The sequence below is a fragment of the Peromyscus leucopus genome, chromosome 8b (genome assembly GCF_004664715.2).
Source record: "Peromyscus leucopus breed LL Stock chromosome 8b, UCI_PerLeu_2.1, whole genome shotgun sequence".
Lineage (NCBI taxonomy): Eukaryota > Metazoa > Chordata > Mammalia > Rodentia > Cricetidae > Peromyscus > Peromyscus leucopus.
This window is the reverse complement of record NC_051086.1, coordinates 85,593,809-85,612,855: the sequence shown is the minus strand read 5'-3', so window position 1 is coordinate 85,612,855 and position 19,047 is coordinate 85,593,809. Positions and strand designations below refer to the sequence as shown.

Below are 19,047 nucleotides of genomic sequence, written 5' to 3'. Positions count from 1 at the left end.
CAACAGAATGGGTAACAGTTGCCAATAACCTTCTTTTTAAATGTCACATACATCTGAGGATACACGAACTTGAAGACTGTGATGCTAATGTTTTTATTGCACTTTATCAATCCATTTTGGGAGAAAAGGTACCAGGTAAGGGTACTGAAAATTGAGAGTAATTTTGGTTATGTTTTAGGCCATGGGTTTCTGTTGACATAGAATTTTATTTCCTTTTCAACATTTTTTTTTTTTTTTTGGTTTTTCAAGACAGGGTTTCTCTATGTAGCTTTGCACCTTTCCTGGAACTCGCTTTGTAGACCAGGCTGGCCTCAAACTCACAGAGATCCACCTGCCTCTGCCTCCCAAGTGCTGGGATTAAAGGCGTGTGCCACCACGCCTGGCTTAAAGCTTAATTTTTTTTCTTTTTTTTGAGATTTATTTTTATTTTGTATGTATGGGTGTTTTGCCAGCATGCAGTACTGGGATTAAAGGCGTGCACCAATACTGCCTGCTCGACATCTTAATTCTATCCAACTATGACACTAGTTGATTTAATTAGTACATTATGGACCTCACCCACAATAAGAGCCATGATTAAATAGTTTGGCATTTATTTGAGTTAATCCCCTTTTAATCCAATCCCATGTAATTCATTCATGCCTTTTAATGTCATTTCTGTGACTACCTTCAAGGTTATAAATTTGAGTGGGTCTTGGAAATTTGTTGAGTCTATTTAACTACTAATTATAGATAAGAATTAACATTACAGTGGGTGTACTGGCCAGGCTGGTCTACATAGAGAATTCCAAAGTTACATTGACTCTGTCTCAAAAAAAGCTGTTTCTACTTTGTTAACCTAATTTACTAGGAAGACAGTCAATGAATGTGACTTAGTGTGACTGCTCCTTTTCTTTTAGGGGCCAAATCACTGTGTGTCTTCCATTAACCTTTTCCTCAGATTCCTTACTGCTTCTTTGTCCCTTATTGATAAACACGAATTGCTGTAAAATTAGTGTCCTTTTGCTCTCCCCACTGTTAACTTGAATGAGTGTCCTCCACATTTTCTAGAATAATGGTCTGACTTGTGGTTGTAGTAGCTTGATGTTAGTTTCAATTATCTAGGGTTCATCTTTCTGTTTTGTTTTTTCAAGACAGGGTTTTTCTGTGTAGCTCTGGCTGTCCAGGAAATTGCTCTGTAGACCAGGCTAGCCTCAAACTCAGAGCCACCTGCCTTTACCTCCAAGTGCTGGGATCAAAGGTGCATACAACTCCACCCAGAGGAAACACTTGCCTTGCTATTAAAATCTTTCCATAATCTCCTCTGTACTTTAGCCTTTATACAGTTATTCCCAGATAGGGCATGTAAAAGAGGACTACTTGGACACCTGCTGTGGTTTGGTATTCTGGTTTTGTTTTTTGAGACATAGTATCACTATATAGCCTCAGTTGACCTAGAACTTGCTGTGTAGACTAGGCTGTACTCTGCCTCCCGAAAGCTGGAATTAAAAGCATTGTGCCACCATGCCTGGCTGATTGGGGAAAGCAGCCCATAGTTAGGGGTTTAGTATCTTTTTGCTTTTTTTTAAGACAAGTCTTGTCATATAGACCAGTGTACTTGCAAACTCATAATGTAGCTACAATCTCTCCAGTGCTGAGATTATAGACATGTGTCATCATACCCAGTCTTGCTGTTATTAGACTATCTTAATGCCTTGAATATAAGGACCTCTGTTTATTCCTTTATATGGTGCATCCATAGAATATACTCATACATTGGGTGAAAAATATTCAACCATTTTATATATAGAGAGTATTGAAAAATAAGTTCAAATTAATAAATAGTCAGTACAGACTCTAGCACATAGAGTTTAGGATCTATAAATCCTGTTTTGAGTTGTTTTGTAGCAGTGGATTTTATTCACCAGCCTAGTCACAGACACATATATATGACAAATATAAATGATCTAAAATGACGCGACTTTCCCTCCCCCACAGACCTCATAGCTATTTCCAGGAGTCAAGAAGATGATGCCCACAATGTACAAGCAGTGATTGATTCACTAGCTCTGGATTACCTTCAGGTCAGCTTGTCTCACATAACAGGTTAGTGTATACTTACCCATCAGATAATTATATATTTTAATTGAATGTTAGCTATTGTTTAGCCAAGTCTGAACAGGAAAACTAAGACTGAGCTACAACAATTAGTGTGCCATGAGAGCCCTGGAAAACTGAACATTAAGTCTGTGCTAGTCTGGGTTGGAAAGGTATTGGGAGTGTGTGTTTTTGTTTTGTTTTTTGTAGTAGTAGTTTGTTTTTTTGAGACAGGGTTTTTCTGTGTAGCCCTGGCTGTCATGGAATTCTTCTGTAGACCAGGCTGGCCTCAGACTCAGAGATCCGCCTAGCTCTGCCTCCTGAGTACTGGGATTAAAGGCATGCGCCACCACTGCCCAGATGAGGATATTCTTAATACACAATTTCACATTACAGAAGACAATCTTCAGTGTATACTGCATTAGAGGAATATATCTTTTTGATGGTAATAGCACATGCTACATTTGTTAGAACAAATGTGGAAAAAAATCTGTCTGTACTTGATTGCATTCAGGAAGACTTTCTAGAAGAATATGTAGAAACACATTTCTCTGATGGCATCAAACAAGACCATCATGAATACTGAAAAGGGGATAAGAATTTTTCTTGAGCAATTTTAAATAATTTTTTTTTTTTTTGAGACAGGGTTTCTCTGTGTAACAGTTCTAGCTGTCCTGAAACTGGCTTTGTAGCCCAGGCTGGCCTCAAACTCACAGAGATCCACCTGTCTCTGCCTCCCAAGTGCTGGGAGTAAAGGTGTGTGCCACGACACCTGGCTTAAAACTTAATTTTTTTTGTTTAGATTTATTTTTATTTTGTATGTATGGGTGTTTTGCCGGCATGTGGGTGCTGGGGATTGAACCCAGGTCCTCTGGAAGAGTAGTCAGTGCTCTTAACCCTGAGCCATCTCTCTAGCCCCCAAGATTTTTTTTTTTAAATTTAATTTTGAACTGTGTTATCTCTTTAAAACACTTGGAGATGTAATTTAATTGGTAGAGTGCTTGCCTCGAGGGTAGGGGACCTTGGGTTTAGTCTCTAGCACCACACACAGACACAGATACAATTTGATATAAACTATTTTTGAAAGCTTCTTCCTAAATAATATAGGGTACGCTGTGTTGCGTTCAGAACAAAACATACGGCATGTATTCCTAATTGCGGACTGATGGGTGAGAGTAAGAGTAAACGATTCAAGCTAGTGACAGGGGACATCGTAGAAACTTCACAGTGTATTTTAATCACAAAAAAGGAGTGGACATTTCAAGGAGGTAAATGTTTTTCTGTTCTTTTTTATTTTGTTTTGTTTTTTAGAGTCAGGTTCTCTCTATATAACTCTGGCTGTCCTGGATTTCACTCTGTAGACCGGGCTGGCCTTGAACTCACAGAGATCCACTTGCCTCTGCCTCCTGAGTGCTGGGATCAGAGGTATGTGCCACTACTCCCCAAGGAGTTAAATGTTAAGATAGGTCATTTATATTTCTTAATAAAATGACAAGAGCCATACACTGTTATATTTTAATTCTTGTTCTTGCAACTCAGTAGAATTACTTTATCATCTGAGTAAGGACAGTTGCTGGTTTGTTTGTTAAGACAGAGCCTCACTTGTATCCTTGGTTGGTTTAGAACTCAGAGATCCAGTTGCATCTCTAATGCTGAGATTAAAGCTGTGTGTCACCACACCTAGCTCCTTTTTTGTTTCAGGGGTTCTTTTTGTTTGTTTGTTTGTTTGTTTTTCGAGACAGGGTTTCTCTGTGTAGTTTTGGTGCCTGTCCTAGATCTCACTCTGTAGACCAGGCTGGCCTCAAATTCACAGAGATCCGCCTGGCTCTGCCTCCCAAGTGCTGGGATTAAAGGTGTCCTCCTCCACCACCACCACCACCACCACCACCACCACCACCCAGCTTTTTTGTTTTTGTTTTTTAAAGACAGCCTCTCAAACTGTAGCCTGGTGTAAGACCACTGGTCTCACTGGTTAGCTCAGATTGGCCTCAAACTTGGCAGTCCTCCCGTCCCCTCCCTCTAGTGCTGGGATTACAGACCCAGTTTCCATGAACAAGCCTGGCAGTTGTGCTCTATAAACATAGTGGAGCAAGGTTATGAAAACACCTGCTTGGGAAGGTTTTAGTACAGAGCTGCCCTGAGCACAGCACATGAAAAGTTGCAGATCCGCTCACCTCTTGAGGTCAACTGAAGCGCAGCGTTTTCCTGCCTCTGTCTGTGTTAAAGCTCTTTCCCCACCATGCAGCTCTGCACTCTGCTGGCAGTCTAGTTGCTGGGTTGGTATTATGTGCTCCCCATCCTGGAAACGGCGACGTCTGTGTATGCCCTTGGGGCACACAGATTTTAAGCCAGAAAAAACATAGCACTTGAAAACATGATTTCTAGCTTGTGATTTAAAAAATTAAAAAGTCTGTCAAACTTTGTCCATTTTTCCAGCAGCCGAGGAAAATCGGGTTTTTGGTTTTGTTTTATGTCATGGCTAAAGTAGATGGGCTAGATTCTCAAATAACAGGTTTTGAGTCTGCCTTTGCTGTATTTTTTTGATGCCCGGCATAATTTCCCAAAGGGCAGACAGTACAGGGAGGGAAGTTCCATCCAGACTTGCTGTTGATTAGAATCCACTTTAGATGACATTAAAGAGGTCAAGCGTCCATGTTTTACCTGCCCGCTTCTCAATATTCCACCTTAACATTTATCTGTGGTCTCTTCTGGGCCAGGCATTGTACTAGAGACTTTCCAAAGATTAACTTCTGGGAAGTAGAGGTAGAAATCAGTTGAGCGTGCTTGCCTAGTATGCAGGAAGCAGGGCCTTTGCTCTCCAGTACTGTCTAAGCCATATGCGGATATGTGACTGTAATCCCGGCATTTGGGAGGAGGAGGAAGAGGAGGAATTGAAGGTCTTCCTCTACTGTTTAGAAAGTTTGAGGCCTGCCTGGGATAACTAAGACCCTGTCTCAAGAAGAGGGGGAAAAGGAAAAATGGTTCAACCTACACAGAGTAAATAAATGTTACCAACTACTCCTGATGGGAGCATCCCAACAACTTGTTCATCTTGTTTATGGTAACTTCACAGTGCAGCCTCCATAAGCAGGTACCACAGTCGTCCTGCTCTTCCGTTTCCCTAGCTACTGGGAAGTTCTCTGCTGTTTTCTCCTTTGGTGGCCATTTCCCTAGAGCAGTGGTTCTCGACCTTCCTAATCTGTGACATTGAATACACTTCCTCATGTGGTGGTGACCCCCCACTCATAACATTATATTTGTTGTTACTTCATAACTGTAATTTTGCTACTCTTATGAATTGTAATGTAACTATCTGATACGAGACCCCTAAATGGGTCCTGACCCACAGGTTGAAAACTGCTATCCTAGAGGCCGTTACTTTGCTGCTAGAAAAAGGAATGTGCCAGTGAATGATTAAATACCACACTCGGGCTCCCCCAACCCTTCTTTCTTCTGATATATCACACAGCAGGAAATGGATGTTTTTGATATTTATAATTGCTTTTTCTTGGTTAGCTTACACGTGTATTCCCCAACAGCATTCATATATATTCATTTGAAGGTTTATGAGGTGTAGCAGGCTTTCTTTTAGGCCACCAGCCAGCTCTCAAAGACGTGGAGACTTATTATTAGTTATGCTCAGCTTTATCTTAAGCTTGTCCCACTAGCTCTTATAACTTAAATTTACCTGTTTCTTTTCATCTACATTTTGCCTTGGGACTTTTTACTTTTCTTTCACTGTGTCTGTCCTACTCCGTGTCAGTCTGGCTGGCAGCTGCCTGGCTGTCTGTCTACAGGTGTCTCCCTCTCTTTCCCCTTGTTCTCTCCTTTCCTCCGAGCCTAGATTCTTCCTCCTACATATTCTTTCTGCCTGCCAGATCCACCCTATCTTCTTCTGCCTAGCTATTGGCCCATCAGCTTTTTATTAGACCGATCAGATGCCTTAGGCAGGCAAAGGAACACATCTTTACATCGTTAAACAAATGCAGTATAAACAAGTGTAACACACCTTTACATAGTTAAAGTAATATTCCACAACAATGAGGCTTTCTGATTTCCTTGTTAAATGTCTTAAAATCTGTGTCTTCTCTGTTTAGGAGAAAACATAGTAAAAGGGGATAAGGAATCTATCAAGAATCTCCTAGAAATATTTGATGGATTGTTGGAGTATCTGACAGAGCACATCAGTGAAACGTCTCACAACAAAAGTAAGTTTAAGAGTGGAGCCCAGCTTGCCCACTGCTCTTAGGAAGCAGAGTCTTTAATACAAGTCAGCTGGTAAATGACACAATCAATGTCCAGTTCCTTCGGTTCTGAGTGGCCAGAAACTACCCATTATATTCTTTTTTTTTTTTCCTTTCATTTTTCTTTATTAAGAAATTTTCCAAAAAAAAAAAAAAAAAAGAAATTTTCTACTCACCCCCCCCACCCTCTTTCCCAAGCCACCCTGCATCCCCACATCCCCCAAATCGAGGTCCCCCATGGGGAGTCAGCAGAGCCCAGCTCACTGAGCCTAGGCAGGTCCTTCCCACTGCACCAAGGCTGTGCAAGGTGTCACACCACAGGCACCGGATTCCAGAAGCCTGCCCATGCATCAAGGACAGATCCCGATCCCCCTGCCTGGGTGCCCCCCAAACAGTTTGAGCCAAACAACCATCTTCCATATCCAGAGGGCCTAGTCCAGTCCCATGGGGGCTCCACAGCCACCAGTCCCCAGTTCATGGGCTTCCACTAGTGTGGCCGGTCTATCCATTATATTCTTTGCTAACTTGGATGTGGCTTTTAAACTACAATTAATCAATAATAGAAAGTTGAATTTATAGTTGAATTATTTATTGTCCTCTTATTACATGAAATCTCTTGTTCCATAATTTCCTGTCACAACTGCTGTCGTGCATCCTAAGTGAGGATGTTGCTGAGGCATCAGCAGGGAGAACTGGTACGTCATCAGTCTTGAGCCTAAACTGGCATTTTGTGACAGCCTGAATATTTTTAATCTTACTCTTTGAGCAACTCACTTCAGACTTATCTTGTGAAATTTCTTTAATGAAGACCAATATTGCCATAGTTTAAACTCATTTTCTTACCTTTATAAGTTCTGTATCTAGGAACTAATCCTAAGGAAGTAATATTAGACCACTTAAGTGTTTGAAATCTTCCTTGCATTGTTATTTATAATTGTGGAAGAAGAAGCTATATCTTTTTTGGGACATTGGGGTACACAGGTCTTATGTAATCTAAGCTAGTCTTGAGCTCACTGTGTACCTGAGGGTGACCTTGGATTTTGTTTTGTTTTGTTTCGATTTTCAGGACAGCGTTACTCTGTAGCCCTGGCTCTCCTGGAACTCGCTTTGTAGACCAGGCTGGCCTCTAGAGATCGGCCTGCTTCTGCCCCTGGAGTGCTAAGATCACAGGCATGTACTATCATATCCAGCAAGAAGCTACAGTTTAACAACTTAAGAATAAATGATTCTATTGGCAATGGATGGAATAATAGATGACCTGTTCTTGTATTGCAGAGTTAAACAGAGTTTTAGCAGAAATAGTAATAAACATGAATTCTAATACAAGTTAAAAAGCCTGGCTACACTCCTCCTTCCAAATCCTGCTGTTGTCAGTGAGACCTGTGCTGAGACTGTGGACTGGAAGTCAGTCTCCAGACTCTAGTCAGAGTGCCCTGTGTTTAGTCAGTAGCTAAAAAGATGTAAAGGCAATAGAGGCACACTGGAAATGTCTTTATTTCAGGCATTTTGAATGTAATGCATGATAAATGCTATTGTGTGTACTTCAGGAGGTTGAAAGCCACATGCCATGTTTATTGTTTCAAAGAATCCTGTACTTCAGTCAGGGAGACAGCTCTAAATGTTTCTAATAAAACATAAAAGTTGTTAGTGGATGGCAGGTGGAACTTACTCAGGGTTAACAGGAGGTATTTGGATGTGCTGTAGCTTTGAAAATTCTTTTTATTATATTCTTTTTTACTTAACTATGTGTGGGCATCTTCTCCACAGTGTGCATGTGGAGTAGGTTCTTTCCACCACGTGGGTCTTGGGGGTCAAACTCAGGTTGGCAGACTTGGCAATAAGCACCTTGACCCATTATGGCCCTTTTTTGTCTTTTTAAAAAGTAACACGGGGCTGGGCGGTGGTGGCGCACGCCTTTAATCCCAGCACTTGGGAGGCAGAGGCAGGCGGATCTCTGTGAGTTTGAGGCCAGCCTGGGCTACCGAGTGAGTTCCAGGAAAGGCGCAAAGCTACATAGAGAAACCCTGTCTCGGAAAAACAAAAAACAAAACAAAAAAAAAGTAACACGGTTAAGAGGCAGGAACTTTTTTTTTTAGATTCATTTATTTATTATATATACAATATTCTATCTGCATGTATGACTGCAGGCCAGAAGAGGGCACCAGATCTCATTAGGTGGTTGTGAGCCACCATGTGGGTGCTGGGAATTGAACTCAGGTCCTCTGGAAGAGCAGTCAGTGCTCTTAACCTCTGAGCCTTCTCTCCAGCCCAAGGCAGGAACTCTTAAGTAAAGAGATCAAGAATAATTAAAATGGTGAGAGCAGCCAGCTGGTGGCACATTCCTTTAATCCCAGCACTCTGTGTTTGAGGCTGGCTTGGTCTACAGAGTGAGTTCTAGGACAGCTAGGGCTACACAGAGAAACCCTGCAGATAGATAGATAGATAGATAGATAGATAGATAATATCTGAGTGGATCTCAGCTGAACTGTTGCTCAAAGCCTAAAGCTTAACCAAGCTCTAGTTCCTGGTCCTCATGCCTTATATACACCTTTTTGCTTCCTGCCATCACTTCCTGGGATTAAAGGCATGTGTCTTTCCCAAGCAAGACATGAGATTTCAAGTGCTGGGATTAAAGGTGTGTGTCACCATGCCTGCTTGTTTCCAGTGTGGCTTTGAACTAACAGAGATCCGGATGGATCTCTGCCTCCAGAAGGCTAGGATTAAAAGTGTGTGTGCCTGGGGCTGGAGAGATGGCTCAGAGGTTAAGAGCACTGACTACTCTTCCAGAGGACCTGAGTTCAATTCCCAGCAACATGGTGGCTCACAACCATCTGTAACGAGATCTGATGCTCTCTTCTGGCCTGCAGTCATACATGCTGTATACATAATAAATAAATACATTTAAAAATAAATAAATAAATAAAGGTGTGTGTGCCACCATTTTCTGGCCTCTATGTTTATCTAGTAGTGGCTGTTATGTTCTCTGACCCCAGATAAGTTTATTAGGGTGCACAATATATTGGGGGGACACAGCACCACCACACCTACAATTTAATGCTTAACTGAAGGGAGTAGGGATGACGAGTGCTTGGATAAATGAATAAACAAATAATAAACAAATAAATGAATGAATGAATAAGTGATGAGTGCCTGGAGAAACCCTTCAAATAAATAAATAAATAAATGAATAAGATAGTAAGAGTGATCCCTTCAAATAAGTAAATAAATACATGAATAAGATGGTAAGAGTGATCCCTTCGAATAAATAAATAAATAAAATGGTGAGAGTGATCCCTACAATTTAATGCTTGACTGAGGGAGTAGGGATGATGAGGTGCCTGGCTGAGGAGGGCAGTGGGGACTGTCTAGTTAGTGTTCTACTGCTGTGAAGAGACGACATGACCATGGCAACTCTTTGTTGTTTTGTTTTTTTGTTTTTTGAGACAGGCTTCCTCTGTGTAGCTTTGGTGCTTGTCCTAGATCTCGTTCTGTAGACCAGGCTGGCCTGGAACTCACAGCCATCTGCCTGGCTCTGCCTCCCAAGTGCTGGGATTAAAGGTGTGTGCCACCACTGCCTGGCTGGCAACTCTTATAAAAGAAAGCATTTCATTAGGGGCTTGCTTACGGTTTCAGAAGCTTAGTCTGTTATTTCATGGCAGGGAGCATGGCAGCAGGCAGGAGTGGTCTTGGAGAAGTAGTAGCTCAGAGCTACATCCTAGTCTGTAAGTAGAGAGAGAGAAAGAAAGGAGAGAAGAGAGACTGGGCTTGGCATGGGATTTTGAAACCTCAAAGCCCACCTCCAGTGATATTATTCCTCCAACAAGGCCACACCTCCTAATCCTTCTAATCCTTTCAAGTAGTGCCACTCCTTGGTGACTTAGATATATGAACCTATGGGGGCCATTCTTATTCAAAGCACCACAGGGATGGAGCAGGAGCACAGAACTGAGAGATTCTCATGTGAGTACATGCTAATAGAAGGCTGAAGAATAGGAATAGTCTCAGGGGAGTGGATGGTGAGTTGAGTTGTGCTGGGGAGAGTTGTGCAGTGCAGTTCCTCTCTGTGACAGCACCTTAGGTAGACAACATTTTCTAAGGTTTGCGTTTCACTTACACAGTTCCAAAGTGTTTGTATTTGGCAGTGTTACCTGGAGCTGATCAGATTCTTCAAAGTTGCAATTAACATTAACGGGAAACAAATGTCTACTGTCATTGGTCATATAAGCTGTGTAGGGCAGCCTCCACCTGGGACCTAGGATTGTTTACCACTGAAGGATGAGGGATTGGAGGGCAGACTTGCGGGTCACTACTTAGTTCTCCCCCTTGCTCTGTTGCTGATGTTCTCTAAGCTTTTGTTTCATCCTGTTTTTTTTTGAGGCAGGGCCTTGAGTAGCCAATGGTGGCCTTCAACTCCTGACCCTCCTTCCACAATCCTGCCAGTGTGGGATTATAGGTGTGCCCCGCTACACCTAGCTCTCAACCTGTTGACTTTTCAAAGATTGTGAAAGTTCAGTGGAAATAGTTAGCAAAGAGCAAGTGAACATGAGTGTCAGCAAATGGTATTGAAATGAGCCTTCATGAATGTGGAGGTAGACAAAAGGGGGTGAATGCAGAACTCTGCTCACCGGAGGCTTCATCCACCTATCTCCTGGACTCATCCTGTCACTGGGGGAAGTGGAGAGCAAAAGATGGAAGTTTTCATCCAAGCCCTGGTATGGGCTCTTAGCCTAAGGCATTGTTGTCTGGGAACCTAAAATTTATTGGCACAATCATGCTTTTGTGGTGACTTCCTTAATTACTTCAGCTATCCTGTACAGATGAGGTGTAAAATGTGAGAACCTAGCTTTAACAGTGGGGCTGGGGAGAGGCTCCGGAGGTAAAAGCACTTGCCACGCGGGCTTGACAACCTGAATCCCACCCAGAACCCACAGGGAAGAAGAGGGCAGCTCCCCAGGGTGTCCTCTGCCCTCCACACTTGTGTTGCGTACTCCAGCTCCCGCATGCCCTACACACACACACACACACACACACACACACACACACACACACACACGCACACACGCACGCACGCACGCACGCACGCACGCAGGAATAACGCACTGCTGTAACTGGCTGGCCACCTCGTTGTGCAAGCCCTGTGCTTGTTTCCCCATTTTTCAGGAGATTCACTGCAGGGGGATGGCTTGTTTGGCTTCTTTATTGGTTCACTCTGACTCAGGACAGGCTGGTGTATCAACTCACCGTTCGTTTTTATCATGTTTAAACAGGTGAAACTGAACAGTATTTTAAAGACTCTCATGGAGAAGAACCTGTAGAGGAGCTAGAAAGTGTCAAGGAGTCCAAGTCATCATGGAGAAAAGTGTCTTTTGGGAGGTAGTGTGCCATGCCTGTGAATTTCATCATTGTAAGATTAAGCCCTGCATACACTAATGGTCCCCTCCAAAAGCTAATGTGAACATTTTACTAACTTTCCTACCTTTCTGAGGGAGTTTTAAGACCCTTGAACTCTATTTAATAATTTAATGCTAATTCTCATTTTAACTACCTATTATTTTTTAATTTTTCCCTTGATCATCAATTTTCCCTTTTCTTTTTGAGTCTTATGTAGCCTGGCCTGGCCTTGAACTCACTGTGTAGCTGAGCATGACTGAACTGATCTTCCTGCCTCCAACTCCAAAATGTTACAGATTTATTTGCTTGTTTGCTCCTCAAGGCAGGGTTTCACTGTGTATCCCTGGCTGTCCTGGAACTCACTCTGTAGACCAGGCTGGCCTCAAACTCAGATCCACCTGCTTCTGCCTCCCGAGTGCTGGGATTAAAGACATGAGCCACTACATGCAGCCCCTACCTCATTTTTTAAGAGATAGTTTGACTGTGTAGACTGGGTTGGCCTTGAATTTACAGTGTAGCCACAGTGGCTGGCCTCTGACTCACAGCTGTTCCCTTGCCCTTCGCCTCGTGCTGGTTTTTGTTATCATGCCCAGTTCATGAAATTTATGACTTTTTTCATTATTAGATTTAAAAACAAAACAAAAAGAGCAAAAGTGAAACTATTCGAGATTTAAAAAAAAAACTTTTTTGAGATTCTTGTAGCTCAGGCTGGTCTGGAACTTAGTATGTTGTCAAGGATGGGCCACATTGAATTTATGATGCTCCTGCTTTTACCTCCCAAGTACTAGGATTATAGGCATGCAACACTATGTCCAGTTCTTTTTTTTTTTTTAAGATTTATTTATTTATTATGTATACAGGAGAGGGTGCCAGATCTCATTACAGATGGTTGTGAGCCACCATGTGGGTGCTGGGAATTGAACTCAGGACCTCTGGAAGAGCAGTCGGTGCTCTTAACCTCTGAGCCATCTCTCCAGCCCCCACTATGTCCAGTTCTATTCTGTCCTGGGAACCCAGGGCTTTCTGCATGCTAGGCTGGCACTCCACCAAATGAACTTTATCCCCAGCCCTTAAAATTTTTTGTTGTGCTGGTGGTGGTGCATGCCTTTAGTCCCAGCACTCAGAAGGCACAGGCAGGTGGATCTCTGTGAGTTTGGGGTCAGTTTGGTCTACAGAGTGAGTTCCAGGACAGCTGGACACACAGAGAAACCCTGTCTGAAAAAAAAAAAATAGAATATTTTCTGCAAAAGTAAAGCCTTGCCCAGATTCCATAATCCTGCAGCCTTAGATTCACCAGTGTTGCTATCCTTTTCATCCTTGACACACAAAACCGTTTCCACCTTGCATAGAACAATCAAAAGCAAACAGATGAGAGGCAAAATGTAATTTTCTTCCCTCCTTTCTGGGAATAAACCAAGGACCATTGTAGGCAAACACTAAGTTGTCAGGCTCCATCCAAAGCCCCAGTCTGTGCACCTGGGATGAGCAGTCTGAATGCTTATGAGCCCACAGTCACTGTTTGAAATGCTCTCTGGAGGCAAACAGGCCATAGTGAGTGAGAGACCTTTTTCAGGTGTTCCTTCTTGTCTGATGCTTTCGAGCCTGCCTGGGATGAAGATGAAGTGGAATCCACAGGTGAAGTCATCAGGCTTGGAGACACTGCACATACCTTTTCCCTGAGAAGTAATGGTGAGTAGACAAACTTTCAACATGCAGCACAAAAATGTAGACTCCTACAACTTAAAGTTGAGATGAGTAGAGCCCCATTTAAACATGTGCATTGAAGTCACAGACTGTCACCATTGCCCACTAAATAGGAACAGAGCTATCGGACATCGCTGTGTGAGGAGATCACAGGCTCATGCACAGTAAGTGCATGTAGAGAGACATAGAATTTGTCCCACAAATTATGGATGCAGCTTTGAGCTTAGTCACACCTTTGGAGTACTCAATGACAATTTTCTGTACTGGTTCACTTACTTTTCCATGGTTTGAACTGACAGGTTCATACTCCTGGTAGTACTGTTTCCGCCACACGTTGAACCATCTATTGCTTGTACACAGAGTGCCTGCCTCTCAGGCTCCAGTTGTGCACCCTGCTGGGCCTCAGCAACTCCTCTCCCTCTTCTGCCTCCCAGTCTACCTTAGTTGGCATTCTTCTCTGCTGTCCCGTTGCTCCATCTGTCCTTCCTCCTCCGGGCAGGCTTGTGTTCCAGTGCCCAGCCTCTTCCACCTGTGCCAGTCTCTACGGCCATGTTCCTGTGCTGTATTTCCCTAACACCATTCATACACTGCATGGAAAGTTGCAGTCTGTTAGGTAAACTCCGAGTTCCTGGAAAAGTAGCCAAGTCACACTCACCCATCGAATGCTGATCGGTGTCTTCTTCCCTGTGCCGGGCGCTGGTGACGGAGTGGAAACAGAACAGCCACAGAGCCTGCTTTCATGGCACTTACAGTCTGTGTGTCAAGATAAATTGGTAGAATGTATAGTCAATTATTGTTTATCTTAGCCTGTCAGAACTTGGCAAATTGTCAGCCACAGTAAGTATGTTTTTGAATGGAAGAATGAAAAGGTTATTGTAGGTAGAATAGCTGGGCAGTGGAGGCACACGCCTTTAATCCTAGCACTCAGGAGGCAGAGGCAGGTGGATCTCTGTGAGTTCAAGGCCAGCCTGGTCTACAGAGTGAGTTCCAGGACAGCCAAGTCTTCAGAGAGAAACCCTGTCTGAAAAAACCAAAAAAAAAAAAAAAAAAAAAAACAAAAAACGGTAGAATCAAGAGGCCTTCGTTCTCACAGCTGTGGGCTTTGTGACTTTGGATAAGGTCCTGAGTTTGATTTTCGTCAATGTGAAATGAGAAGATTGGACTAAAGCCTCTGTAGTCCCCGTCAGCATTAATACATACTCTGATCCCAGAGTCATGCTTGAATGAACAGCAGCAGGCCAAAAGAAGGAGGGGTGGGTGGGGAGTCTAGAATGGGCCATATGATCTCAGATGCCATGAAAACTGTATGGCTGCAAAGTCTGAAACTTTTTGAGTACTGATGTGCTACAAGTGGAAAATTTCAACCTGCGGCCAGCCAGATGTCTCATCCAGTAAGGGTGCCTTACTGCCAAGCCTGACTACCCGAGTTCTCTCCCAAGGACCCACAGAATAGCCAGTTACTCTCTGATCTTCCTATGCACACCTTGGCACCCTGTGCACAGAAATGAAGAAAATATAAACAGTTCAGGAGTTGCAGAGGTACCATGTTCATATTTTATTGTATACTGTGCTACCTAGTTTGTGTCAACTTGACACAGCTAGAGTTATCAGAGAGGAGGGAGTCTCAATGGAGAACATGCTTCTATATGATCTGCTGTAGGTAAGCCTGTAGGACATTTTCTTAATTAGTGATTGATGGGGGAGGATCCAGCCCATTTTGAGTGGAGCTACTCCTGGGCTGGTGGTCCTGGGTTCTATAAGAAAGCAGGCTGAGTGAGCCATCAGAACCCTAAACCTAACCTTGAGTAAGCAACACACCTCCATGGCCTATACATCATCTCCTGCCTCCAGGTTCCTGTCCTCACTGCTTTTGATGATGAACTGTTATATGAAACTATGAGTGAAATAAATCCTTTCCTCAACAAGTTGCTTTTGGTTATCATGTTCATCACAGCACTGGTAATCCTAAATAAGAGAAATACATATATAAAATTCTCAAGAATAGAGAAAAACTGGCCAGGTATAGTGGTATATGCTTTAATCCCAGCACTCCGGAGGCAGAGACAGGAGGATTTCTGTGAGTTTGAGACCAGCCTGGTCTACATGTAGTTTCAGGGCAGCAAGAGCTACATAGAGACCCCGTCTAAAAACAAACAAACAGAATATAGAAAAACTTTAAAAAAAGATTCCAAATATGACCACAATGACAAGTCAGCAAGTCTAGGAGCATTAAAACTGTTTTAGGTTGTGTGTTAAGACATATATGAAACATGAATCAGTTGGGTCCTCCCTCTAATAAAGATCATGTTGTATATTACATATTTCTGAAATCGTAAACACTTCTGGTCCCAAGCATCTTAGATGTGGGCTATACAACCTGTTACTTGTTTTCAGATTATAGGTAGAGTTCTAAAGTAATCAATACAATTAAGGGAAAATTTTTAAGCTAAAATTTTAATTAAAACTTAAAGAACAAGAAAAAAAGACTGGGTCTGGTGTTTGGGTTTCATGGGATTAAGGGGCAGCTTCCTTTTACATTTAGATTAAAATGTCAGCTAACCGCCATTCACTCTCACAGACATCAAATTCAGGCTGCAATTTCTGAACCCTAAGTTTTAGGTACAGGTACTAGCCATAACCCTGACTTCATACGGCAGCGTTTCTACATCTCTGGCACCTGTTTCTCTAAAGCAAAGTAGTACAACATTGAAAAACTGACTCGGGCTGTGGAGAATTGCCTCTGACTACATGGTAGTTGTTAAAGGGAATTGGTATCCTGAGAAGTCGGGACAAATATCTTTTGAACATGGTGTTCCTGTTGGCTTTTAGTATATCTAGCAAACTACTTTGATAGCTTAAAACTTGAGCTTTCTGACTCTCTTTCCTAGGTGCTCAGAACCCCATGGACAAGCAGACTAGAAACGTTTCAGTTTTACTGGGCACTGAAGCACATGGGGCAGTGTTGGACCCTGTCTCATCAAGTTCTCGATCCAAGAATGGGACAACTTTTGAAGGTGAGTTGTTGTGGGCTGTAGTTGATTACAAAAGTGCGCACACACACACACACACACACACACACACACACACACACACACACACAGTGCCCAGATATAGGTTGGAGGGCAGCTGGGAGAAGTTCGCGTTCTCTGTCCACTGTAGGTCCTGGGACTGAACTCGGGTCATTTGGATTGGCAGCAAGCACCTTTGCCTGCTGAACCATCTTGCCAGCCCATGTGCTCTGTTTTAATTAAATTAAAAATATGTGTCTGGTGGCCGATGCCTGTAATCTCAGCACTTTTGAAGCTGAGGCAGGTGGATTGCTGTGCAGAGTTAGAGGACAGAACATAGAGTGAATTCTAGGACAGTAAGGCTGTTGTAGAGTAAGACCCTCTTTCAAAAACAAAACAAATTATATAGTCATTCCTGGCCTGGGGCTATAGCTCAGTGGAATAGTGCTTGCCTATATAAGAAGTCCATCCCCAGCCTCTCACACACAGATTCCCTTAGTATGTGTGAATGTTTGTATGTGTATGTGTAAAACCATTCATTTTCAAGGATTCCATCGTGAGATCCACTTGAATTTCTCTTAGCAGCAGAAACCCCTTCTGTGAGTATGGTTACAAGTGCCAGGAAATTAGGTGAGCCAATCCGAGCCGCCATTCCCTTACATCCTCCCTACCATCCTTCTGAGCCTCGAGCACCTTGTCCCATAGGGAAGGAATACCTCCGTTCAAGTTACTACTCGTCTGCACTGACTTCTGGAGAGCATTCGGAACTTTCTGTGGTAAGTGGAAAGGTCTTCTTATAACTGGCTAGAAGCCCACATATTTCTTACCTTTGCTGCTGGCGATGAACCCAGAGTCCCATACATGCTGAGCACACAGAGTCCCACTGGTCTATACCGCCAGCCCCAGAAGTCCATCTACTAAGTCTCCATAGAGTGGTTATCTAGTACATTACATTCATCAAAGACACATACCTGTCATCATAGCACTTGGGAAGCTAAGAGGAGGATCACTAGGAATTTGAAGCCAGGCTAGGCTACATAGTGTTACCCTCTCAGAAAAGAAAAAAAATCAGTTTTTTTTTTTTCTTTTGTTTTTTGGCTGTCCTGGAACTCACTGAGACCAGGCTGGCCTTAAATTCACAGAGAACTGCCTGCCTCTGCCTCCCAAGTGCTGGGAATAAAGGTGCATCATACTTAAAATTTACCTCAGTAGGCTGGTGATGTATCCTAATTAGTTGAGTGCCCGTCTAGAAAACATACATCTCCAACACTGTGTAAACCCTGTGTGGTGGTGCATGCCTATCATCCCCAGAGTGTAGAGGCAAGAAGATTAAAATTCACATTCATCCTTAGCTATAAGTAACCCTGTCTGCAAAAAAAAAAGGGGGGTGGGTGGGCTGGAGAGATGGCTCAGTGGTTAAGAACACTGGCTGCTCTCCAGAGGACCCGGGTTCAACTCCCAGCACCCACACAACAGCTCACACCTGTCTGTCACTCCAGTCCCAGTGGATCAGACCCCCTCTTCTGGCCTCTGAAGGCACCTACACGTATTGCATACACACACACACTGGCCCAACACCCACATATACAAAATAGTAAAAGCATTCTTCAATTAAAGAAATACGTTGACCCCTATATCTTCCTGTGAGGAGACGCTGTGCTTCTGTGGGAAAGCTGACCTGGGCAAGCAAACGAACGTCCTGTCTGAGGCTACACAGCAACTGTCCAGTCAGTTTGAACTCAGGCCTAAGAGATCTGGCCCCAAGTTGTAGATCCCTAATTCAGTTCTTACAAATTAGAAAGGAAAGAATAATCCATCCATATTCTCACTGGTTAGTATAAAACACTTAATATCTTGGTCTATATTTTCCTCTCTCCTTGGGAAAAAAAAAACAAACATTTTTTTATATTGTCATCTTGTCCCTAACTTCCTGAGAAAACCAGGCATATATGTGCTGGGATAGATCTATAAAGAATAATCTCATTATTTAAAAATGCAAATAATGGTACCAGGTATGCACACACTTTTAATCACAGTGCTCAGGAAGCAGAAGCAAGCAGATCTCTTGAGTTAGAGGCCAGCCTGGTCTACAAAGTGAGTTCCAGGACAGCCAGGGTTGTTACACAGAGAAACCTGTCTTGAAAAACAAATATATATTTATGTGAAAGTAACCAATTGAAGAGAGAGATAATGAAGTGAAATTACTGGAGATATGAAACATCAAATGAGTGCTGCTTTCCCACAGCTGTGGTGACATAAGCTTGCAGTCCCAGCCCTCTAAGGTTAAGCAGTAAGCTGTTAGAAAGGCTGAGCATTTCTGTTTTGCAGGGTTCCATCTTTGAGTGTTTCTGGACAGTTTTTCTTGGTGTCTTGGTGCTGGAGACTGAACATGGGTCCTTCTGCTTCTTTGGCAAGCATGGTGCTGACTGAGCTGTCACCTCAGTGTCTCAAGCCACCTCTCTCTGTTTGACTAGGAACCAGATCATAAAGTTGTCTTAACTTCCACATTATCCAAAGATGATGAATGGGAAACATGTCTGACTCCGACTCAAAGCCCCCGGACAAGGAAGCTTCCTGAAGGGAAAAGGTAATCGCTGTGGGCTCATGCTTACTGTCTGTTGTAA

The 19,047-nt window shown here is 43.0% G+C and overlaps 1 protein-coding gene across 2 annotated transcripts in view; it reads left to right on the top strand.

The window, feature by feature from the left end:
- Nucleotides 1-19,047, top strand: part of Cep95 (centrosomal protein 95) — a 30,238-nt gene that overhangs the window by 1,592 nt on the left and 9,599 nt on the right. Inside the window, exons 2-9 of one of the 2 annotated variants that reach the window (XM_028865201.2) lie at nt 7-135; nt 1,978-2,085; nt 6,174-6,284; nt 11,588-11,693; nt 13,285-13,400; nt 16,304-16,429; nt 17,006-17,199; nt 18,898-19,010. In XM_028865201.2, the coding sequence (XP_028721034.1) occupies nt 7-135; nt 1,978-2,085; nt 6,174-6,284; nt 11,588-11,693; nt 13,285-13,400; nt 16,304-16,429; nt 17,006-17,199; nt 18,898-19,010 (1,003 nt within the window). The remainder of the gene's footprint in view (nt 1-6; nt 136-1,977; nt 2,086-6,173; nt 6,285-11,587; nt 11,694-13,284; nt 13,401-16,303; nt 16,430-17,005; nt 17,200-18,897; nt 19,011-19,047) is intronic. The other variant, XM_028865202.2, reaches the window with a different exon arrangement.